The following is a 26,742-nucleotide window of genomic DNA, read 5'->3' as shown; positions in this document are numbered from 1 at the left end:
GGGGGGGGGGGGGGGGGTCAGCTGAATCACAAAGCTGATCTAATTTTCAGTCACCTGGGTCAGTCACCTGTACATATTCCAACACACACACACACACACAAAGGGAGGCAGCGTGAAAGGTCATGCATACAGGGGTCAATATCCAGCCGATATATACAGATCTATTCACAGTAACACTTTAAAAGGACCATGTTCTTTGACATTTGAAGTCATTCGAAGACTTTATCTGTTCTCACACTGAGATTATGAATTCCTTTTTTCCCCCCAGATTTAGGTTTAAGGACTTAAGGACTTGTTTTTTTTAACCCAAACACCCTGGACTCATTGTGCTTTCCCCCCTTTGTCATTCCAGCTGTCCTTTGCAGCAACAACCCCAGTGTTGGCAGACAAGAAAAAATACCCCAACTTCTTCCGCACTGTACCGTCAGACAACGCAGTGAACCCGGCAGTAGTAAAGTTCCTGAACTACTACAACTGGAGCCGTGTGGGGACCCTCACACAGGATGTTCAGAGATTCTCAGAGGTCAGTGCTCTTTGTTAATCCTTTCAAAAAAAATGTGTAACTTTTGGAAAAGCGGAGGTTGGAAGATGAAATGCCACAGAGAAAATACGCAGGAAGTGGTAACCATTTTTGATATGAAGCATGTAGATCGTATAAAGAAATGGGGGGAGGGTGAACGTTTCCAAAATTTTAACTTAACTCTCCTATCATGTCTACTACTTGGGATGATGTGTGGTGAAATAAATCCATTTTTCAAAAGTCAATTAGAAAGCTACTCAACACAACATATTTAATTATGTCTCACCTGAAGAGTCCGCCATGGCAAGCGTGCATTTTTTTAAAACAATGGTTTGTCTGTTTTTTACAGAGGAAAAACCTTTTTGGGATAGACGTAAACTTTATTCTGAAGGAAAAGGTTAACATGTCACCATTCAAAAGCTGCTCATGTATTTTCACTTTAGTTGATTTTTTTTTTATCTTGTCACATCCTGATGAACAGACTGAGAGCCGTATCCTGTTTGAACAATGACAATGTCATTTCTTTCAATTATCATTCAGAGGATGCCAACATGGCTGGAGTGGGTGGCAATCAATCAAACCCAATCTTTTCTCCACTAGTTGGGTGAATAATATTTTTCCACCCACTTCAAACTCCATTGATGGATTTTCAGTGATTCTGCATAAATGTGATGACTAACATTTTTTTAAATGAATAATGGAGCTTAATCCTACAGTGTAATATTTGTTCTGTGTTTTTGAGAGGTATTAAACAACTTGCATGCTGAATGAAGATGCATCATCATGACCCTTCATTACTGGGGAAACAGTTGTGAGCAGATGAAAGGAGTACATGATTTTTAATACCAATTAAATAGTTTTGGCTGGATAATTGTTTTTTACCCAATTCTATGTGGAGCGTAGTGTAATGGCTAACTCCTAATTTAACATAATTATTATCCCATAATGAACAAAGCCTATTTTGTATGGATGACTAAAATGTCCCTTCTGTTTAGAATTTGTAGACCAACTCAGGCACAAACATAGTATCATACAGCATCTGCAACACTGAAATATCACGTTAAAAAGCCATACCAGAGGACTTTGGGAAATAGACTGTTAGCTCTTGCCTCAAGGTGCTGGTTAAAAACAATCTGCTCAGTAGCGGGTGATGGGGGGTAGGAGATGGGGAAGTGGTGGGAGTAGGAGGGAAATGTATAAGAAGTCTCACTGCAAATCTCACAGAGCCCAAATCCCTTTATCTCTCCCCTCCTGAAAGTGCCAAGGGGCTTAGGACGGGAAGAAAACGGGCGGCCCGATTCAATCAACTTGCCACAAGATTGGCCTCTAATCCTGAGTTACAAATATGCAAGCATCACTTCCATACCTCATGATTTGTTCAATCCTCTGTGAAGTTCAAAGACATCGGCTTTTGTTGCATCAGGAAACTGTGCTAGCGTGTAGCGAGACAAATGCTTGATAAGATTTAAAGTATGACATTTTGTTTGGCCATTATAAACAATATAAAAAGCACACATTATAAGTTCACTTGTTACTCTCTTATGCAGATGACACCTTTCTTTGCATCTTCTTATAAGGGGTTAACCAAATTAGTCTGCCTTTTGCACTGTGCAAATTGTCTTGTTACCATGTGTGAGGCTCACTTTCATGATGCTATAATCAATATAGCACCACTAAACACTCACCTGAACACAAAACCTGTCATTAACCTGTTGCGTGGTGGTAACTTATCAAAATGATGTCTATAAAAAATATAAAGCTTAACTTCAAAATGTAATCTTAAGAATGATCTGATTATACCATTTTTCCAAGTTTTTTTTATTTTTTATTTTTTACTAGCTAATCCCCACCTTGAATTTATAAATTCTGCACTAACAAGCAAAGTATTTTCAACTACACAAATGTACCATTTGCCCTTGAGTTATCACATCACTGCTTCACCAGGGACGGTCAGTGATCCTGTGAAAATTGTACTTCTAATAATACCCCTAAAGTGTAGATGTGTAGTTCAATCTCATACAAACTTTTAATTTCATAGTTAAAGAACATAAATGTGCACTGTCTAAGGATTGCTCATGTCTCTGCAAATTGATTTCCAAATTGTACTGATGTAATCAAGAGGCTGCCTGTAGGGGAGGAAACACTACAGCATTAGTAAATGCCTATAAAGCTTTGCCAGTTAAATAATAACTGAATGAAAAAGTTGATGATGCAAAAATGATCAAAGACTAATATTAAGTGGATTGATTTCACTTTAGGGCATCCTTAATATACCTACACAGTGTGCATGTGTGTTCACACATACAGGCTTATGTCTTCTTAATGAGGATACTATTGACAGTGTTGTCATCCCCGTCAGCTCTGCTGTACATCTCTCTCTCTCTTCATGTCTCTCTCTCTCTCTCTTTTTCTCTCGCTCTGGTCCACATTGCTTTTTCCCAGGGAGAATGCTCACAAGGTTAATGTTATGTAACACTTCAGTCGGTGGAATGCACACCACACACGCATGCATAGAGTTTAGTGTACGCTGGGACTGTAAGCTAAAGCCAGCACGACTCTTCTATTTTTAGGCCCCATAGAAACACACATGCACAGACACCAACATGCACACTCAACACTGTTTATCGATGGGCACTTACGTTTCATTAATCGGTGTGTTTTTAGTTGAGTTGTTTTTATATTGAGAGATGAAAATGAGTAGAAGCAATGTATTAGTTGTGTATAGTTGTCTGCCCTAGCCACACACACACACACACACACACACACACACACACACACACACACACACAGACACACACACACACACACACACACACACAAAGCAATCAACATTATTGAGATTGTCAGACAAACAGGGCTCACCTAGGAAACGGAGGAGCCATCATCAGACCGTTGGATGACAGACCTGGCAGAGAGCAAGGATTAGGACTCTGTCCTCCGCTGTCTCTCTTCAAGTGAGAGTATTTCATTACAATGACACCAATGATACATTTAGCATAGTAACAATTACAGAATCTTCACCCCCCCCCCCCCCCCCCCCCCCCCCCCCCCATCGACTTTTGCCATTATTTGTCCTTTTATTTTCAACGGGCTAATAGCTGTTGCAAATAACAAATGTCTATGTAGTGCTGCATGAACTCCTTCCCAGAATGTCATTTGTACAGGGCATGTAAGGCCATGGGAGAAAAGCTGTTCCAGAGCTTGTCTCTGAGGCTGTGGAGCCACAATTTGTCACGCTAGTTTTTATGAGTACATGACTGGCATTATAGACTGAACTCTGGGATTTGCATGCTGATTTGAAATGCACTCGGTAGTAGAGGCAGATGTGTGCGTGAATCAATCACATTTCTACTTTGTAAAATCCTAAAAGTATATTGTTTCCATTGTGAATCTACCAGACACATGAATTCATTCTAAATGAGCGGTTAAGCATGCAAAAAAATAAAATAAATAAAACCATTGATACACACATGCTGTCACACCTGCAATTAATTGAGCTGCCTAGAAAATAATGCTTTCGTGATTTGATGATGGACAGTTGCAGCCTGTCTGTCGCACAGTATCATATAAGGGTACTATCCACTTATGCTGCATCAAGGTACTCTCTCCAGTCTGCCTCTCTGCTGCCTGGAGTGTGTGATTTGAATTTTTGGGGAAAGTGTTGTTTCCTTCCTTAAATGTCAAGCTCAGCCAGCAGTAGAATGCTGATTGGTTTGGTCAGCAGCTTTGAGAGAATGCCAGAGCACAGATACCATAATATTAAGTAGTAATAGAGATATCTTGCCAAACAAAGTGTAAAATAATATGAAAGCTGAAAGAGTTCCACGTGCAACAGTTTTGATTGAGGATTAAGAGCTGACTTTTTTTTTTCTAGACATATTTTTGGGCTTTTTTATTTTTTCATTTTATATACTTTATTGATCCCTGAGGCAGAAATTCTGGTTCGCTTCTCACACACAGGCTTGAATCACACACATGCATAAGCAGGACCTGGGGACATGCATTAATGGATAGATGTTAGATAGCGCCCCCTGAGCTGGTGGGGATTTGGTGCCTTGCTGAAGGGCACCTCGGCAGTGCTCGAGAGGTGGTCTGGCAACTCTCCAACTACCAGACCAATTCCATATTTTGTTCCGCATTGGGACTGTAACCGGTGTTCCCAACCCAAGTCCCTATGGACTGAGCGACCCAAAAAGTGATGGTTCCACTGGGACTTTTTGTACCTTTATTGGAAAGATAGGATAGTGGACAGAGATGGAAATCAGGGAAAGAGACTGGGGATCGACACACGGGAAAGGAGCCACAGATCGGATTTGAACCCGGTCCACCCATGAGGACCTTAGCCTCCATACATGGGATGCCCACATTAACCACTGTGCCACCAGCAACCCAGCTGACAAATTTTTAAAAGCAAAAATCTCCTACTTTTTTTTTATTGTGTTGATTTATCATTTTCATAGCAGAACTAAAGTAACTACCCACAGAACAAGGCACTTTGATGTCGCCTTTGATTGTGTTGGAGCAGTCATTTTTTAGTCATTTTGAAAACATTTTACTGTGGAAAAAGTGGGAAACTGAAGTGCAAATAGATACTGAAATAATCCTAATCTGAGACTTGTGAAATATACAATCTAAGAATCCCAACACAATTGCTGCTCATCTGATACAAAGTTAACTAAAAGCTGTGAAGTTACCATAAAGTTTTGGTTTCCCATTTGCAGTCTGGGTATTATCATCTACTTACATTTCAGAGAGCATTGGATATGTGCAGATCTGTGTGAAAAGCCCAATAGGTGGATATCTGCAAGAAACTGCAGCAAACGCTTAAGATGTCCTCTCTCGACATCAGCTCTATTTTCACTCCCATCAAGTTGGTGGTGTGACTCCAAAACAAAATCAATATGCAGAAAGTCATGGCCAGATGTTTCGAATATAAAGCTGTGTCCTCATGAAGTGTAGGTGTTCCATTCTGTGATTTACTATAGATAGATAGATAGATAGATAGATAGATAGATAGATAGATAGATAGATAGATAGATAGATAGATAGATAGATAGATAGATAGATAGATAGATAGATAGATAGATAGATAGGTGTGTGTGTGTGTGTGTGTGTGTGTGTGTGTGTGTGTGTGTGTGTGTGTGTGTGTGTGTGTGTGTGTGTGTGTGTGTGTGTGTGTGTGTGTGTGTGTGTGTGTGTGTGTGTGTGTGTGTGTGTGTGTGTGTGTGTGTGTGTGTTATGATTCTGTACCCAAGTGGAATAATTTATTGTTTCTACATACTGATGAATTGCCCACATCAAACTTGGGGCACTGACATTTTGCTTATGATGCATACTGTAGGAGTGTGCTTCCATATTTGATATGTGGAAGCATGCCAAAAAGTGCAGCATGATTTTTTTTCTCCTCTGTATTCGGTGCTGGGGATTCCCAGGCTGCCTGGGACAGTGGATGATGTTTTTTGTTACACAAGAAAACTGTACACTTTCCTTTCTCCTACCTATTCTCAGTCCATCAGCTCCCCTCCATCTCCCTCTCTAACACATCCAATCCATCAAGCAACAATTGGGTCAACCATTCTCATCTAATTTGGCAAACAAAACCAACTAAAATAACCACCACTTGTGACATAGGCATCTAAAGTGAGACCTGAATAGCTGTTGAGGTCAGCCATCATGCCCTATGCCTGTGTGCTTGTTTCTGTGTATGTCAGCGGTATTCAAATACAAATCTTAAAGGGCCACACATAGGCGGTTGGCCTATTTAGGACCTCTGGTGTATGTGTTTGTCTGCACAGCATCTGTAAGCGTGTCTTGTCATGGGCTTAGGTTGTTATTCCTTTCACCTCTGGAACTACCTCCAACACACCTCCTCTATAACACCACGCCATCCTGCTGTTAGCATCTTTCCTCGCATCACAGCTGCCAGGCTTTTAGATCAACACAAAAAACAACGGGACATTATACCTTGTCCAGACAAGAATGCTGATTGTTCCTCAAGAGCAAAACCTGGTTGTATTGATCCCGTCCCGCCTCCCTGTTGTTTCAGCTCAGCGAGCAGTTCATTGGAAGGAATGTTTGTACAGGAGTGAGTGATGTTCAGAATGATTCAGAGTTCCCTCTGGGGTACCATGGGAGGAGGCGATTATGATGGCAGACATTTAGAGACATGAGGGAAATAAAGTTGAGCTTGTTCAGAGTCATTGATTTTTAGGGGCAGCTACCTCCATTTGATTATATGAAATAGTTGTAATGACTTGTTCTAACAGCCGTAGCCATTATAACAATGTTACTTTGGTCTTCGAAATAGTGGCAGTAGTTGTGGTTTTATATCCATGGGGATGCTAACTGCTTTAGCTATGCTTCCCCCACTTAGATGACCTTTGGCTATTCACGAAGAGATACTTTGCCATATTTCCACGTTCTGGGTATTACAGAAATACCAACACCCTGTAGACGTGAAAGATTCATGACAAGCTACCCTCTAAGTTAGGCCTTCAGCGAAGAACCATATAATACTTTCCATCTAGGGAGGCCTTTCATTGGAAAACACCCCCAAAAAACAGAAAGATTGTTGTTAAGTGTCCTTAGGATGCCCCTTTTAGTTTGGAAAAAGGGGCATCCCTGATCAGGTGCCCTCACTGAGATACCCTAGTAGACAATACATGTCGAGAAAACATGATAATGTGTTAGCAAAGAGTTAAGGATGTGCCTTCTATGCTGTTGGTCAAGTTTAGGAAACTTAATCCAATGCCCTCTAGACTGTTTTCCTTTTTATTGGTTAAACCCTTCCTCTCTGGGTATCACACCGGTAAGCTTCAAACAACAACAGATACCCTTCATGTTACATTTGCTGATATGTAGTGAGTAAAATTGGGTGGTATTTTCCAACGATTTGCCATCCGTTTTGATATTTCTCAGTATATTCTCTAATGGGAGCATAATGACTTTTTAGGGTGGCATTATGATGCCTTCTCTCTGCCATGACGATCTGTCTTTAGAAAAAAATGAATGAATTCAAGCTGTCCTAACTTTTCTCTCTCCATCAACAACAAACCAGATAAAGTTATTTGCTGCAGCAGTTTCTGCATATACAAATGAATGCATTCATCAATTGTAAAGGGAGATACACATATGTATTTAAAGCAATATAGGGCACATGAATATGGATATAAACTATAGCACACATGCACATTTGCAGACAAATATAGGGCAAACAAACAGGGCCTTCATCCGTTAGCTGTTATAAGTTGTATCTGCCAACTGAGTCTGGCATGCTCATCTGAGCACACACCCTCTCTGATGTCTGAACAAGGGCCCTAATGCCAAACTCGCGGATGGGGGTAGAGGGACGGATGGCTGCAGGATATGGCCTAAGGACATCAGACTAATCTGGACAGTGACAGAAGAGCAGATATCAACAACGAATCTTTACATTTTGATTTGAAAATCTATTACAGTTATTATTAACTCTTACGGACATATTTTGACTCACTGAACAGAGGTGTAACTAAAATGATGGCTGTGTTCCTTTTCCATCATACCATGCATGGGCACCTGAAAGGAACAGAGCGATCATGAGTAGTATAAGTTACACAAATACTTTTCCTGCTATGAGTCAAAATGTCTGCTGTGAAAAAAAAGGTATTTTCTAAAATTGTTGCTCCAAGGAGAGGAGTCAGAGCGATGAATCATAGTATGTGTGTTTTTGTGAGTGCTGAGAGGGAGTATGACAAAACAATTCCAGCCCCCCAATCACAGTGGAGTACCTTGTCCCTTCTCGTCTCTCTCTTATCCCATTACCCGCCATCCCACTGAATCAATACATCAAAGACAGAAATACTTACATTAAGACCCATATCTCTGTGACAAATGTTCACTGATTTATGACTCTTCTTGAACAGAGTGAAATCAGAAGGCTCATGGTTTGATGTCTTCACTCTTAAATATGTCGATGTCATGCTGAAATGTTGTGATGTGTCCGTGATCACAATTTGAATTACAACATAAACCGGGCTAGTTCAGAACATTAGATAGTCCGAATCGACAGTATTTGAATACATCTATCTGAACTGCTCTTTGTACATGTTGATGCTGCGTAGTCAAAGATATAGCCTGAGATATGGGAGTGTATTTACAGAGTTGTGAAGCTTCTTCTGAACATATTTTTTGGAAACATTTTTAATCGACTTCGTAGAAGAATATATGATCTCTTTTTTCTAAATGCAATGGCTGAGTGAAGTTTACTGGATATTGGCAGGAACTGGATCAAGCTGTCTTATACCAAGATCCAGAGCATCCCAAAAATGCTCAATGGATGCTGTCTGCTGAGTGTACAGGCCATGCAAGAAGTAGGATGATTTTGAAATGCTGTACAGATCCTTGCAGCATGGAGCCATGCATTATCATGCTGGGAAAAAAAGTTGATGGTGGTGGATGAATGGCATGACAGTGGACCTCAGGATCTCATTGTATACTGTATCTATGAGCAAGCTGGTAACAGCGAGGAACTGGAGGTCCTTGGCTTTGCTTGGTTAAACTTGTTTTGTGGTCTTGTGACGGAGTTGGATGTACTCCCAAATTCACATAAACAATACTGTCTAAATCAACATCTTGATATGTGACAGCTTATTAGGGTGACTGTTCATGAACTCATTCATCTGGGTAACTGTGAATGTACCACTAAAATCTGTCTAACATCTAAGAGTAAATGTTCTCTTTGTTGAGGAAATGTGTATCTGTAATTTACAAGCCAAGCTAATGTCATCTTACTCGCCTTTTGGAGATCTATTTAAATGGAAAGGAATTTGTAGGCTGTACCTTCTAACAGAAAATAAACAACACTGTGAAGATTAATATTTTCTCAGCGATGTGTGTCCTGTTACTGTGTTGTCTGATCACAGCCGAATAAATTCGAAGATGATCCACAATCGTATTCAAGATTTCATCATTGAACATTTACTGCAGAAACAACCCCCACCTAAAACACCTGTCAGGTGGACGGATTATCTTGGCGAATGTGAAGTGCTCACTAACACAGATTTGTGGACAGGATTTGACAGAAATGGGGCTTTTGTGTTGTCAAGGAAAAGTCTTCGATCTTTAATTTCATCTCATGAAAAATTGGTGCAAAACAGAAATGTTGCATTAATGTTTTTGTTCAGTGTAAAAACAACCGTTTCTTCTTGAAGGGATTTGTGAATAGATAATTTTTTTATGGATTTTTAGTCTTTTTTGAGTTACATAAAAGCCGTTCCTGAATTGACCTCAGTTGTGTCTGAATTTGGTTTGGACATTCCTCATACACCACAGTTGTCTTCGCTCCTGCTGTCGGTGTGTTGTTGGCCATATGTCACCTCTAATACACGTGGAGTTTTTGGCATTTCTTTTCTTTCTTTTTTTTAGGAGAAACAAGTAATACTTAGTGCAGCAGTATGAATATTATCCCAGCTGGATTTACTTCTTTTAAACACTGCAAGTTGATATAAATTTAAACCTCAAGTGACCAACTTAAATCATAAAGCACAGATTGAAAAATGAATCAAGGTGAAATGGTGGATATAAAGGTCAGAAGGAAACAATAACTATCTTGCACAGAAGTAAATTCAGATGGGATATTAAATTACATGAGCATTGCAATGAATTTCAGAGGTAATAAATTGTCGACCATACTCAACTGCTTTGCCTTTTCTTTCTCTGTCTCCCCTCTCAGGTGAGAAATGATCTGACCAGTGAGCTGGAGAAAGCAGACATTCAGATCGCGGACACAGAAAGCTTCTCCAACGACCCCTGCATCAACGTCAAGAAGCTCAAGGCAAGTGATTCAGCCCCCAACATTCATATCAGGCTTAAATTTAGAAATATGGAACCATCAATCTTTTGTTTTTGTTTTTAACAAACATATAAAATACATCAACTGATTACAGGGCTGTGAATTTTAGTGACACAACCTTTAGGAATGTCTCCAATATGTACTTCTGTATGCAATCCAATTGAATGAGTGAGTCATTGCCAATGAATATTTTAACCAAGAACTGATTCTCATTTCAACTGCGACTGTAACTTGAGCAGATTTAAAGGAGAATGATGGAGCCCTAAGAGGAAGCTTTAATGGCTTCTTCTCCTCTTCTTTACTTTGAAACAAAATGAAATGGAACAATATGATTTGGCCAATAAAGAGATGCTAGACCTGTAGATTTTTACCCCATTGCCTCCTGGTTTTAATGGCTTATCAGAATTGGCTTGGATCAGGCAAAAAAGCATGAAGTTCTGATGTGAATGAAGTCAAGTGTGATGTCAAAATCATCCCAACTATCCACAATCCTTCCAACTACTCAGACAATCATTAGGATGTGTTTTTGCCTCATTCAGCAGCTCTATGAGCACTGTGAGTTAGTAGAAAAACTATGGAAGTAGACCAAACATGTCACCAAGTAGTTGGTGAGTTTAACAAGTAATATGAGGCGCGAATGGGAAGGGGTATTAATGAGTGTTTGTAGACAGGAAGTTTTAACACATGGAACTGTAAAAGAAAAGTTTTTGGAGATTAAGACAGCAAAGTCCGGGAGAGCGAGACAGAAGGACTGAGAAGAAGCACTGAAGATAAGCTGTCTTTCCGAAAATATACGTGTAGCTCTGCGTGTTCTTTGTAAGCTTACACCAACCTTCCTGGAGAAACTCTAAACATGCAAATCACAACATAGCCTCACAGTTTTTCCAAAAATTTTTATGGTGTGGGCAGGGGGCCTCTGACACCCCAATGGTCTGTTTCCTGCTCATCTCGCTACAGCAGTTTGGTGTCACCTCGACAGCTTTATAAAATGATAGAAGAGAGGACGACACACAATTCATTATAAAGTCTTTTGTGTGCGACAGTGTGTTTGGGGCGGTGTGGATAAAGGGGGCCATGGCGTCACTGTGGGATCCACAAATAGAGCACTCTCATCTGTGATGCAGCTGGAAAGAGCAGACAGGAATCTCTGCTGGTGAAGCAGCCTTTTACATTCCTCTTTTGCATTCTGTTTCTTTCCCCCAGCCTTTATCTCTTGTTCTCCATGTCACAGAGAGGATGAGGGTGCCAACAACAGCAGAAAACAAAGGCAGACTCCCACACTCTCCCACACAAACAGCCACACTTCTTATTTAAAAACAAGGATTTACTCTTCAATTCAATCATACAAAAAATGTCATCAAAAATGTCGATAGAACAGGCATTTGTAAGATTTAGAGACACTGCACTCAATAGAGGGCCACACGAGAAATGTCCTGGAAACTAAATTAAGTCCAAAACACTTTATTATTTATCACAATTCAATTATTTATAGCGCATTCGGAACTCGTGCTCCTCAGATATGACGTAGGAGGGGACGGTCTATTTCTTTTGAAAGATTTTCGTTACACAGGGATGCAAAGGTCCCTCAGTTCATGTTTCACTTTAACTTTTCTTCTCAAACATTGTTCAAATTGACAAAGTAAAACATTCTCTCAGCTTGTTTCCTGTTTTAATAGAATACGTTTCTCAACCTGCAGTTCAGTGTTCCAAACGGGTTACATATTTGACGTGGTCTAAGCCCTTAAATCTGACACGACTAGTGTCTAATTAAAATATGGGATGGGCCATAAACATCAACAACAAATAAATAGCAATTACAATTAAATACAATTAAAATACACATCAGTCCCCACTTTTCCCTTGCATATAGTGGATTCGATGTTTATCACCATCACGTATAGACACTTAATTTCTGTTCATCCTTTTTGTTGACTTTCATTGGCAAACTTTGTTTTTCACTGCAATAATGCATGCAGTGCTTAGCAGGGCCACTGCTTGGGTGGCATTTATCTTATAGACCTGTGGACACAAAGGAGCAGCTCAGGACAAATGGTTTACATTGATATTATCATCACAAGTTTGTTCATTTCATTCGTTCTGTTATTGATAATATCATCAGAACCACTGTTGCACTTCGTATTTTCTGCTGCATTTTCTCTGCTGTTTTTCCAAACTTTATTTTGAAGGCAGAAGCACATTTATACAACTTTAGATGATGTCAGATCTTCGGTCAGTGTATGTAACAGTTATGGCTCACCCAGGATCAATTAGTGCTCAAATGCCTTCCTAAATCTCTACTGTGTACTTGATCGCACATGAACACAGCACACTTACTGCACATTAATCACAACAAACAGACAGGGGGAGGGTGTTGTGGTAGAAGCCCAGTCTGCAAATCACATCTCTCACAGTCTCATAAAAGACCGTCATTAGTTCAGTGTTTGTGTGAGTATGTGTGCGTGCTTGCGCCTAATAAGCCTTAACAGTGCCTGATTGGGCTTATGAGGTACAATATTTCTCGAACCATTATCACATATAAATCAGCATCATAAAATTACAAACAACCCTGCCATGGATAGATACAGCAGTTAAGGCCGGGCCCAGTACTAACCTCTTTGTTAACAATTATTGCGAGAGTTATATAAAAGCAATTAAGGGCCCTGTGTCTGTCAGTGATGCTAAACACAACACACTCTCTGATGGCCTTGCTCGCGACTACACTGTCCGTTAATATTGTTTCCACGCAGGACAGAATTTATTCTCAGGCTGAGCTCCTTTGTAATACCTGGAGTCCTTTTGGTTAAGTGACTTTCGTTAAGCCCCAGGGTCGGGCAGTGGTAAGAAGTAAACTGTGGCAAATAACAACACTAAACAGCTCCTTCCTTTTTATTGATTTCACATGTTTGTATTTCTTTTTCTTTTTTGTGGGTGGAGATTGTGTGATGGTACTGATTGTTGTCAGTTCCACCGTGCGACGGTGCGGGGTCAAAATGTGCACTATGCTTAACGTATGCAATTAAACAAGCTTACCCACAGTGGGCTGCCTTAAACATATCAATAGCCGGCTACGCATTTAGAAAGGTAGAAGAACTTCGATGTGCGTGACTCATCTCAGAACAACTGCTGTCATCCCACATCCTAACGAGGTGCGCCCAATATATCCATTAGCAGCTCCTCCAGTTAACTAAAGTAAATTAACGATTGGTTTATTGTTGATTAATGATGGTTATTTTAGTATCGGACTGATAACAAATCTAATTCATCCCATGTTAATTCTATTTAATGTATACAAAGGAACTGCTGCAATGTTTGGCCATCGGGCAGCTCTGTCTCTCTGACCGCCTGAAGGAATTGGAATTAAGATGACAGTGATTGGTCGCCCCCTCTGATCTGCAGATACATGACATATGGTGGAGATTGCCTGAGGGAACAGGACTTCATGAAGAGTTTTCATAATGGTTTCTCATTATCCAGAGAAAAAGGCAGGAGACCACAGGTTTACTTGATTTACAACCGGTGTGTTTGTCAATCCATTGGTACAGTTACACTACTGTGCAGCTAACATCCACTATAGAACTTGTGTTTAGACTACTGTTAGTGCTACTGTCAGCAGTGCAGCTAAAAGGTTAAAGCATTCAGTATGCACGTTTGTGATAAATATCCTTTTTACCTAATCAATATACGACGGAACTGAAACCTTAATCACTGGTGTAGCACTTACAGTACAGGACACTGCTGCAGAAAACACACCCAGTATTACGTTTGTTTTCAAAGAATAACGATCTCATTACAAGGTGACTTTTAGCAGCAAAATCCCAAAATAATAACTTTTGTGTTCGATAACATAATCGATCCCGTCTGTCCTTAGATTGCCTTCATATTGCTGGGGGAAAACAGAACTTCTAAATTGGGTGTGTGCTGCAGTGTCAGAGTGGAAGAGGAGATATATGACAGGCGTTTCTCCATGCAGCAAACGTCACCTCCAGCCCTGTGGACCATGTGTAGATTCATCAAATCTCTGTCAGTGTGATTGGATTAGATTTGGGGCAATTTTCTACTATAAAGTGTGTGCTTGTGTTTTTGACACAGCTGTTCTTGTGCACAGCGTATGTGTGTGCTTGTGTTGTAATATACATATGCTCGTCTGTACTAAATGACAGACTGTTGGCCCCAGAGCCTGATCTTTTTCCCACCATGAAACATGCTGCACTTCCAGCCCGGGCGGTCTGAATTATTTACACAGTCAATCACAAGACTGTGTGCTCTGAATCCTCATGTAAATCCCTGCTCTCACGACCGGTTTGCAGAGGAGACCATTCTGCTTTCTGACATTAATGTCTACGTGTTTATGGATCAACACTTTCTAACTTAATGTTGCCATATCCTCTCAGCCACTGGTGAGCGGTTCAGATTCCATCAACAGTACTTTGTAGGTGCTGAGCAGGTAAATGAAGTCACAGAAATATAGAACATGCTTCATAGCTGATTCTGTGATGGTGCAACATGAGAAAATCATTACATATATATATATGTCCTCTGTGTGTGTGTGTGTGTGTGTGTGTGTGTGTGTGTGTGTGTGTGTGTGTGTGTGTGTGTTCCCAATAGTTGTATCGACTCAGGCCCAGACATACAAACAGAAAGCATGTACTGCAACATTACTGCACAGTCAGAGGGTCAAACAAACACATTAAAAAGATGGAACTGAGTGTCATAACAGTTGTGCTACATCTTGACAGGGTTTCAATAATATATGTTTCATATGCTGTTTCACATCATGTGCCTTTCTCACTGTAGAGGTGCTATACTTTACAACTGTACTATGGAAACAACTCATGCTCATTTGACCGTTTTACTCATGATTTCTTTTACTTTTTTTTCTTTTTTTTAGGACAATGATGTGAGAATCATCATCGGCCAGTTTGACGAGCACCTTGCCTCCAAAGTCTTCTGCTGTGTAAGTTTGTTTGGTCTTTACTCTGAAATCATGTCAATCAATCGTTTCTGTCGGGTTTTTCAAGTTGAAGACGGTGGTAGTGAAAAGATTAGTATGGTGCTAGAGATTTAGTTCGAAACTGTATATCTCACGGTGACAGCTCAGGTTTAAATTAGGGTTGTTAATGTTCTGGTGTTGAGGTAAAAAATACTCAGTGTATCACCTGCAGGAGGCAGACAGTACTATCAATACTGAACCAAGGACGGGGATTTAAATGCAGACTCTGAGACAGGTTGCGTAACGCAAAGTCTTTTAATCAAGATAAAAGTTTGGTACACAGGAGGTCAGACAAGGAGGCGGAGGCATCCAAAACAGCAGTCAAAAGACAAAGTCAGGCAAAGTCAGATAGGCGGGAAACACAGGAGGGCAGAAATGTGAAGATCTAAAAGGAGACACAAGGTTAGCTTTGAAAAATAAACAAGAACCAGGACCTAAAACCTAAGTGAAACTAAAGGACACTTAACAAGCTAAGGGATGCAAGTACTAACATAAAGGTAATTTATTTACATCATGTGGACGAGTCATTAGCAAAACATATAACAAATGCCACAAAACTGTTTAACTTACCATGAGACCTTTCTTTGCTGAGAATGTTTTTATCAACTGTCCTTATTAAAGGTTTGCCTTACTGAGCTTAGCCAAATAGACACATTTATATTTAGTTACCTTATCCAATCCCACTGAAAAAAAGCAGAGGCATTCCTTTAAACAGAGTATGAAATAAAGGCTCCGAGTTCTGCATCATAACTCAGGGGTCAGAAAATCAGGCTTTAGATACTTTGTGCTCCTGCTTCATACTGTACTATTTCCATGATTAAAGTATTTATTACCACATTTGGAAATAAAACCTTAAGGTCAGACTTTAGCTTTAGAAAGACAGCAACTCACATTAAGTCAGAGCATTACATGAAAGTTAATGTCTTTATGTCACAATGTTTGTCCCTTCTGTTACATTGGCTCAACCTCTCTGTTTTCCCCCTCGCAGGCGTACAACCTAAACATGTATGGCAGTAAATACCAGTGGATCATCCCTGGCTGGTATCAGGGCAACTGGTGGGAGCAGGCCAACAGCACCAACTGCACCACCAAGAAGCTTCTCACGGCCATGGAGGGATACATCAGTGTGGACTTTGAGCCGCTCAGCGCTCGGCAGATCAAGGGCATCTCTGGAAGGGTGAGTGGCACCTACTACAGAACTTAAGACAGCTGTAATGGTGACAAGTGAGTCAAGGTTTTAGTAAAACAAGGAAGAATGTTCTACGGTGCCCTTGGGCTACATCTCTCGTCACAGAAACATACAACCTTGATTTTTATTATTATTTCAAAAAGACTTTCTATTCATTTTTTTTAGACCAAGGCTTGAATGTTGTCATACTGTTTTGATTTGATTGTTTATGCAGTTGTCTCTTCTGCACCTTTATCCTGTTATAAAGGATATGCAGAGATATGAGAGAACTGTCTCCATAAAAACAAATCTTAGATGCATGTTTTTATACCACAGATCTCAACCAAAATCAATCTTTATTAGCACATTGCACTAGCCAGCACACAGTACAAGTACTGATCCCTAGATTGCATTTCCAGGTAAACCTTCCTCTTTGGACCAAGTTACAAATAAAAAGTGCATAAACATACACTAATACACTTTCCTGAGGCAACATATTTTCCCCTTACGCTGTCTTTCAGACCCCGAAGGAGTATGAGAGGGAGTACAGCCGAGAACTTCAGCAGAAAGGTGTGGAGTCCAGCAAGTTTCATGGCTTTGCTTATGATGGGATCTGGGTCATTGCCAAAACCTTGACTCGAGTGATGGAACTGCTCAGAGTCAAACAACGACAGAACACCTTCCACAACTTCACCGTGGACGACCGCGAAGTGGGAAAAATGGTACTGGATGTCATGAATGAGACCAACTTCTTCGGTGTAACAGTAAGTCTGGAGCTTATTTTCACCTTTCCTTATTCCGATGATTGATTAGTGTTTGTTATACACCCATCCTCCATTCTTAAAATGTTAATAATAACACACCAGCATCCCAACTTCCTCCATATTGAATCACAGGGAAATGTACTGGTCAATAAGCGATCTTGCTCCACTACCCCTTCATAATCACACGAAGAACAGATCATTGCCACCCTCTCAGGCTGTCTACGTTTGTTGTGTCTGCTCACATCTGTCGTTCTCTGCTCAGAAACAGCTTTATTTGACTGAAACTACAAACATCACAACACTTTTTCTAATAAATATAGTGGATGGACAGATAATATTTTGAGGGGCTAACTGCTTACCTGATAGATAGCTTGTTGCTCATGCGCATTGATGGCTACTAGCAGAATTTATAGTATGATTGAGAAACACAAAGCAGCCAATGAAAGCATTTGACTCAAGTGATGGATGAGTAATCAAAGATTTTTTTATCTTTTGAAGGAAAAGACAAATGAAAACACCATGAAGAGTACTTATAAAACATTATTGCCATTATCGGGCCAGATACAGGAATACTGTATAAGAAAATCAACGCAAGAAAACCCTAATAGAAAAAGCTTTAACATTTCCTTCATTATGATATGTATTGTTTTGGAAGAAGCGAGCAAATATTGCCAATATTCAAAAGCGAAAACATTTTGTACATTCATACACGAAGATTTGTCAAATGTCAGAAAAAAAACACAAAGAGGCATTCATTAGTGCTCTGTAAGGCTACAGGCTCGTTTGAAGAGAATGCTACGTCTACATTGAAGCCTGAAGTGATGTCATTTGATGCTGTCCACTCACTCCAATGCATCTAGGATTGATCCCGGTGGCTATGCTGTGTGTGTGTGTGTGTGTGTGTGTGTGTGTGTGTGTGTGTGTGTGTGTGTGTGTGTGTGTGTGTGTGTGTGTGTGTGTGTGTGTGTGTGTGTGTGTGTGTGTGTGTGTGTGTGTGTGTGTGTGTGTGTGTGTGTGTGTGTGTGTGTGTGTGTGTGTGTGTGTGTGTGTGTGTGTGTGTGTGTTTTCCAGTGTGGTTGCTCACTTTCTAATAGAGAATATCTCTGTCAAATTGTAAAGGCCACTCGATGACTAGAAGACACCATGCACCAACTAGACCAGTCAGCCCGTAGGCATGCAAGGCCTAACATTACAGCACAACATTACTCTTTAGTGTTCTCAGATAAATGAACCAAATTATGCAAGTGTGAAAAAATGTAGAGAGAGTCCTTGAAAAAGGATGGAGATAAATATTGACTAAATGTGTAAGGTAGAGAGACAAAAGTCAAGGTGAAGCAAAGAAGAGAAAATGAAAAAGACACAGGGGATGGATCCAGTTTCAGTCACGGTATTTACTGTATGGCAACACATCAGGAGAGAAAGTCAAGGTCATCATCGCACACCTCTTTCAGCTCTCTCACCACTGATACACTCAAGGCTACTGATCAGAGGCATTTGAGCATTAAGTCGTCGAGATTTAGGGAAGTGTGTGAATATTGGAAACCATGTACCATTTCATTTACTTTCAACAGACGGCATGAAAAGTTGATGAAGTCCAGTTAGGTTGTTTGGATAGGCTCACCATCTTTTGTTCTCAACCGTATCATTTTGATTTGGTTTTGTGTTGCTTCTTGAAAACTTGAGTTTCGGTTTTGCAACACCACAGTGCATCCAATACTCCTGCATCACATTTTTGATTAAAATGAAAACTCAGGGGTCTGTGTCTCTGTCCCTTTGAGCGAGTTCTCTCTTGAAGTAACTGACTAAGAAAAGACACATTTTAGTGGAAGTACCAAAATGGAGCTCTTGTATTTTTTATTCTTTACATTAAAGTCACATAGAACAGAAAGAATATTACTGTATGAAACAAAGTCTTCAGATACCATAAATGGTAGGAAAGAACAAACACAATTAATTGGGATGTTTTCTGTTAAGCTCCAACTGTACATCTACATCCTCACCAAACAATACCATATTGAGGGGATGTGTTTATTTTGACAATCCTCAGTACATAAAGACATTTTAAACAGGAATATTGTGCATGCAGTAAACAATAACGTTGTTTGAAGACTACACTTCATTTTCTTGCATCTTGGTACAAAAGGATGGATTGGAAATTTGCAGACTATTCTTTCTGTTTGTCTACAGTATTACATGAAATGGGATCAAACATGTTCCCTGCATATAGCTCACATTACCACATGGAAACTTCCACGCATGCACGATGATCAAAGCCATAGGCAGGCAATTACCCTTCTACAATTCATACGTCGTGTATGCTATTTTTGTATTCTAATTTCCACCACAGCTATTCCACAACTCTGTTTGATTGTGAAGTGATATAACGTCAAGTTGTCAGATAAAATGATTTCATGTGTGAGCATTAGTGAAATTGCAAATAAGGCTGTTTAGGTCCTACATGTGCTCGATCACATGAGTTCACACCCTGACTTTCTCTGCTGTATTGTTTGTTGTGTACACACACACACACACACACACACACTAAAAATACACACAAACGTCTCTGATGACCAAACTGTGACCATTGTGCTGTATTCTCAGTCGTGCTGCTGTATCCGTAGCAGAAGCAGTGGGAGGTGAAGGCTCCACAGTATTGATCTGGTTGCTGTCAGGGCCTTGGAGAAGAACTCTGGCTTTAGCTGGGAGTGACTTTGAGGGCTTGCATAGTGCAGATAGCTGCTAGAACCACAGGATGATGTAGAATAAAATCCACTCGGGAGATAGACAACAGCTTCTGACTGAACATGACAAGTGTGTGGGTTTGTTTTTGCTGGGTTTTTTTGTATTGGTGCATTGGTGTCTGTGTCCGCTAAGTAGTTGTGAGTGGCACAGCCTGTGTCTTGACGATCACCTCAAACAGATGCAATGGGCAGATAAAGGTGTATGTGTTGCTCTCTGTTAACGTTTGTATTAGAGTGTGCGCATCACATTTTTTATTCACATCAGCTGTGCGCCCACCTTAAACCCTGAAGACCAGGTGGATGTCACACCCGCAGCCCACACACCGACATTTCATTTGACCCCGATCCTGCTGTCAGCCATATTCTCACCTCCACAGACAAAGTGATACATGGCAAAGTGATACACACACTCTACCACACACACACACACACACACACACACACACACACACACACACACACACAGATACAGTGATTTCTCCATAAGCTACTGTTGAGGCTCCGGCCTGAACGTCCTTTGAATACCAGACAAGGGACACCTGTCTGTGTCAGTGTTCTCCAGCTGCAGAGTAGCACACTGACGCTACAGTGGTTTCATTCAGTGTAGGCCAAAGGAGGTTAATTCAATCTTTTCGGCACATATATTTATTTCCAATTCAGAATATAGAGTCAGTGCTTCAGCATATGTTTGATACACTGTGCGTATTCTCCAAACTGTGTATACACTTGAGAAAACAAGTTGAGGGGCTGTTGAAATTAATGCAAGCCGTTGCAATAATGTTTGTGATAGTTACACTTTTTAATACACTTACAGTCATGAAAGGTTCAAGTTAATCCCCCCATTATTGTTTGACCCTCACTCCTCTGTCACGTGAGTGTTATACTTTACAAGCTGAACCGAGCTGTACTCCCCTCGTACTTTTACTTCGCATATGATTAAACAGAATAGTGGGGAAAGAGCAGCGTGTGACAACAGGAACTTGTTTGCGTTGACAAGCCAGACTGACTGGTAGCAGGGGATTTGTTCTAAAGACAACACGAGAGACTTAAAAGCACAGGAGTCGCTTGTCGTGCCATGCATGCATGCATGTCCCCATAAATGCAAACACGTAGACATGCCCGTCTCGTGCACACTCTTACAAACATCAAAGATGCCACACAAAGAGTGCGATTCAAACAGAGGGGCGGGATCCTGCACTGCTACTTCAAAGCTTCCCATCTTTTTGAGGCAGAATTGGCTGTGGAGCTTCCTTCCCTACATTTCCCCTCAGCTGGTTTCTAATCAGAAAATGCAAATACTATCTATCTATCTATCTATCTATCTATCTATCTATCTATCTATCTATCTATCTATCTATCTATCTATCTATCTATCTATCTATCTATCTATCTATCTATCTATCTATCTATCTATCTATCTATCTATCTATCTATCCATCTATCCATCTATCCATCTATCTATCTATCGTTAACCCAGTTAAATGTGTAATTAAGAAGCTATGTAAGCAGGTGGCCGCCTGAATTCGTTGAACAGTCTTGTTACATGAAGAGCGGAGAGCAAGACAAAGAGACAGAAGGAAGGAACAAAATAGAACAAAAGAGAGAAAAACTAAGCACACAGGAGAGATAAAGTGACAGAAGCCAAATTGATTTGAATATGTTGTTTGAATATTGACATAAAGTTGAATAGCTTTTATTTACCCATGGTGCCTTTGCCAAACGCTCCCTGGCTGCAGATTGCTTTTGTTGTTCCTGTGGAGTTTAAATCAAACACTTTGCCTCGTCACTTTTGGTCATTTTACAGTGGTTGCTTGCTAAAAGAAAAAAACACACGTTTTCTGGATGGAAAGAAATTGAAAGGAATTTGATTAAACTCAACTACACTTAATGACCTCTACTCTTTCTCACATTTTGCTCTCGCCAAATGTGAGATCTACTAAAAGAATTGCTTTCTAAACACATCTGAGCCCAGCTATGTGCCAGTATAACGTGAGCAAACACAGTTAATCTGGGCAGCCTTGCTGATCGAATGTTGTTCCAAAGATATTAGCAGATGAATTGGCTTAAAGATAATTTTGTTTACCTCTATAAACAGATCAATTTTGCCCACTTCTAATCAAATGAGATGCAGCATGTGCAGGAGCCGAGACTCTGCCCTTTTTCCTGCCAAGGGAAGCACTGCACATTCATTTAATTGAACTAAGTCTCTTTTCTTATTGCACCGAAATCAGTTTCATGCGGCACCATATTCACCAGAATGCATTTCTTTCCTAAAACTTGAAATATGTATCTTATTTGTCCAATGTTCAATGATATATATATTTATGATGCATATAACATTTTCTCCTTCCTTTCAGGGCCAAGTCATGTTTCGGAATGGAGAGAGGATGGGCACAATTAAATTTAACCAGTTTCAAGGTAAGAGTGCCATTACTACTCTGTTCCTCAGAATGACATGTCTGAAATTTCTCTTCAGGATTTGTACGGCCATTTAACCTGTACTGAATCTATTTGAAAAGAAATTCCTCATTTTGAAGCACCAGTAACTTTGTTTTTTTCATATTGTTTTTTCACATGTACTCACTTCAGTCCTCCTGTTACAGCCTCTCGTTCTTGACCTGATTCCCTCTGAGAGGAACAAAGATTAATGGCTGTTCTTGGTTAACCAAAGTTTTAGTTAAAGCAACTTACGTACAACATTTGTCGAGGTAGAAGGCTGTGATGGTTGACGTCAGTAGGAAGTATAATGGATCTGGACCAATAACGCTTTGAAAGAACTGGCAGCAGTCTCAAAGAGAAGGGAGGCAGGAGGATTTCACTGTTTTAATTTAGATGTAATTTGCTGGGTTTTTTTCCGAGGGAGGATGATCTTCATTTGCAGGGCTGTTATGTTGTTTTATCAGAAAACATAAACAATATTGCAGACTGTTAAGGTTAAGGAAAATCCACTCAACTTTCTGTTTGTGGGTGTGTTGCTTTAGAGTATCTGCAGCTCTGCAAGGCTTCTTTTCAGAGCTAGATGGCCTCAGTTGTAATAAGGTGCATGTCTAAACAGTCACGGTTTGCACTTGCCTCAGTACTCTCTGTCCTCGTAGCATCATCCTGAGGTTGTTTTTGAGCCTGCAGGCTCCACTGAAGGGCAGAATAACCCTCAGATTGCATCTTAATTCTGGGGATTCCCATCCTACAGGATGCCCACACTGAATGCAGCGTAGAGTGTGGTGCTGTGCAGTCCGCTCTGCCTAAACATCTTATCTCTCCCACTGCAGAGGGGCTCCATCCCTCCGGCTGCTTACATCACACCCTGTGTGTGTGTGTGTGTGTGTGTGGGGTGTGTGTGTGTGTGTGTGTGTGTGTGTGTGTGTGTGTGTGTGTGTGTGTGTGTGTGGGTGTGTGTGTGTGAGATAGAGGGCAGCATGTGTGTGCCTCTGCTGCTGCTTGCTGATGCTGTTGTGGCAGGTCTTGTCATTTGCTTTCACTCGATTTAAAGTGTTTTAACTTACTTAAAACATTGGTTTGAACGAGAAATAAGAACATTATTACTCACCATTAAAACTTTAAACAAAGGATGAAGAAATTGTTTTGATGACTTTAAAAAATAAAGCGGAAATCAAGTATATCCTCTCTGAGTCGTGACTGTCTACAATGAGTAAGACGAACGATTCCCACTGACTGTGGTGTTGTCCAGTTTTCATGGGCAGGACTCTAGACCCCTCTCTCCTTGTGCATAAATGCTCCTTGTGTCTACATTCCTATAGTAGGTGATTGACATTAAGTCCATCTATCGACAATTACAGGTCACCTGCAAGAATAAAACATAACAGCAGGAGGGGCTCAAAGAAGGAGCTTTCTATTAGCTGTGATTATCGCCAATCTCTTTGTTCATTTCTTCTTTCCATGAGCTTGTTTAACACTGAGCCTCCAACACTGACCTCAGTCAAATCCTCTCTTCAATTACAGCTATCTCTCTCCATCTTCTTACAGCATTATTATATCACACCATCCCTCCTTAACCTTCACACTAGAACTTCCTCCTCACTCGTCGAGGGGATCGCACATTTGTCACCCTTTTGACACATGGAGAGCCTGAGCTGGATGGAGAGGAGAAGAGGGACAGCCCCAGCTTGAATATTTCAAAAGGCACTGATCCCCAACATGACCCTATCATCTGTCCACCGCCTCTGATCCTCCATTTTACCCTGTCAGACATTCTAAGTGAGAAGCTTCAATGGCTCTTATTCCTACTGTCTCTCACGGGGATAAGAGATAGCTCCACATCAGAGGTCTTGATCGCGGGTTGCTGTCCCCCTGAGTACAGATTTTGGATCAACACACCTGCAGGTATATGGCAGATAAGAAAACCTGGCCTTTGTCATTCAGTAAGAAGAATATCCATAAGCTGCGGTTTTGATTTGTGTTGGTAAAAGGTTTAAGATGTTTGGGATCTTTAAAGATGAATGTTAGGATTTACTATCTATAGCTCCCCTCAAGTGAGAATTAATTTCCTGCTTTTCTATCTTCTTCTGTGGATGTTTGAACAAGCAGCAGCCTCACAGCTGTCAGTTTACCTTCAGGCAATCGTCTTCTCACAGTCCTTTCAACTTAAAGATGCTCACAAGGAAAAAGCTACTGAGCTGTTCCTCCAGTTTTTTTAAATGAAGGGTGGGTTATAGCTTTAAAATTGTAGGGAGCTGAAAGAAGCCGGATTTGACTGCTGTGTTTACCTGGTGATGGAATGTAAAGCCCGTTCTCAGGTAGCTGGGTGAAGTTTGTTTGAGGATGTCGCAGGGGCAAAAACAAACACATCATCAGCTTTTGATTTGTTTAGTTTTAAAAGGTCATCCATTTTTTTTTTTACATCTTCAAGTTATTGTGTAAGAGAGGTGAGAGCTGACAGATTTGGGTTTTAACATTATGATTAACATCGACATGCCAGAAGAGATTACTGACTTGTATGTTACTAAAACCTTTTCTCTGCAACATTTCAAATCTTCACATCAGACTTCATACACCTGCGTTGGAACGCTGTAGTTAAACAGCAGAATAGATGGTAAAACTTGCAATGAGCATGTCCAATAAAGTCCTTTTGTCATAGAGTTTATAAACCTTATAACCATATTTGAATGTTTAAAACGATCTCCTCTGTTTCCATCTTCATCATTGAAACCAAAAAAATATAAACAGCCTGATAAAAGGCAGACATTTGACTTGTTTATCGAGCATCAGGTGCTTTAGGGCCGAACACTTCTGGGGACTTTTTGAAGAGGAACTATCCACTACAGAGTTCCATTAGAACCACACAGCGTGGGTGTCTCCATTCACACCGCCATGGTTCCTACTCTGAGGCAGGAGCTAAAAAGGTTCCTCATACTTCCTGCAGTGTGGAATCAGTTGAAAAGGAAGATGGTCCAACAGTTCCTATAAGTTTGGAGAAGAAGTTCCTACCCTCCAAAAATGCCTTTTGATATAACTATTACTAACATTCATTTAAGCCCTTAACACATTATTCCTACTGAAGCTATATTATATTTTAATACAGTCCAAAAAACATATACTTACTAAACTTAACTTATCAATCCTCTGATCTTTTTTTAAAGTACGTTTTTTGACATGCAGTATCGTATCAAGAGATGATTAAAGAGCGTGTTCATTCGGGACTAGTTTCAGCTGTAGATTTATGCACTAATGAGTATTTACAGCAGCAGGAGGGGAGTAAGTGGGTCAAAATAAACGACAGTACCTTTGATTCAGCTTCATCCTTTGCCCTTTTTCATGAGTGTAACATGTCAGGACATTTCTTATGTCATTAAAGTTTTCCCAGATGATGACAGTCGTTTAAAGTGTAGCGTTGGCCAAGGGCTGAACGCTAGATTGATTTTTAGCAGCCTGCTGCAGCCATCAATATTCCCTGAAGGGAGAGAGTGTTTGGGAGTGTGTTTTAGCATCTCAAAGGATGAGCGCTGATATACAATCTCTCCCACTGTTCAGATCTGTGCAAAGAACGTGGCCAAGGAAAACACTGTTATTGATCCTACATGGCTCTCGAGATTTTGTATGCATCTTAAGTTCACTGTTCTGAAATTGTTACGTATTACCTGTCCGACACTTTTAACAATGATGCTGATACTTTGATGCCAGAATTGGAGATCAAAAGGTGGCTCATGGAGCGTAGCAGAATGGGGAATCTGATGCCTTTGATGCTGAAGTATAGCTAATGTTACAGTGTCTGTCATTTTCCCTGTCAAGGACAATGCTGCTTAAGGAGTTCAGTGGGCCTATAAGAGTGGTAACAGGGAGATATTTGTGCCTGCACATCCAGAAAGAACTACAGGTCATGTGTAGTGCTTACAAAAAAAATCAACTACAGAATAATCTTCTTCTTGTCCCCTCCCTGGTGTATTCTCTAAGTGAGTAATCTTCATGAGTGAAGCAGAAAGACGGGCCCAGGTTTGTCTGACAAGGTCATGCTTCCTCCAATATCACACCTGAGGGGCTCATTGGGTTTCTAAAAGAGAAAACACTCAATCCTGAAATAGCTGTATTTGAGCACAACACCATGAAGACTATGTGTACAGCTGTTTAAAATGTTCTCAGTGTTGCTTGGAAATAGTATCGACAACGTATATTACAATTTAAATACAAAGGTATCAATGCATTTTTGATCCCTTTGACACACTATAAATTGACATCCACTACTTTTCTGCATCTAAACCTTTGTATGTTTTTCCCT

General features: G+C 40.4%; 1 protein-coding gene across 1 annotated transcript in view; it reads left to right on the top strand.

The window, feature by feature from the left end:
- gabbr2 (gamma-aminobutyric acid (GABA) B receptor, 2) overlaps positions 1-26,742 on the top strand; it is a 162,473-nt gene that overhangs the window by 79,946 nt on the left and 55,785 nt on the right. Inside the window, exons 3-8 of the mRNA XM_079367452.1 lie at positions 353-523; positions 10,230-10,331; positions 15,238-15,303; positions 16,328-16,516; positions 17,029-17,271; positions 22,370-22,430. Of these exons, the coding sequence (XP_079223578.1) occupies positions 353-523; positions 10,230-10,331; positions 15,238-15,303; positions 16,328-16,516; positions 17,029-17,271; positions 22,370-22,430 (832 nt within the window). The remainder of the gene's footprint in view (positions 1-352; positions 524-10,229; positions 10,332-15,237; positions 15,304-16,327; positions 16,517-17,028; positions 17,272-22,369; positions 22,431-26,742) is intronic.

This window comes from Symphodus melops (genome assembly GCF_947650265.1).
Source record: "Symphodus melops genome assembly, chromosome: 18".
In the NCBI taxonomy this organism is placed as follows: domain Eukaryota; kingdom Metazoa; phylum Chordata; class Actinopteri; order Labriformes; family Labridae; genus Symphodus; species Symphodus melops.
The sequence above is the reverse complement of the archived record's forward strand: the minus strand, read 5'-3'. Positions and strand labels throughout refer to the sequence as shown.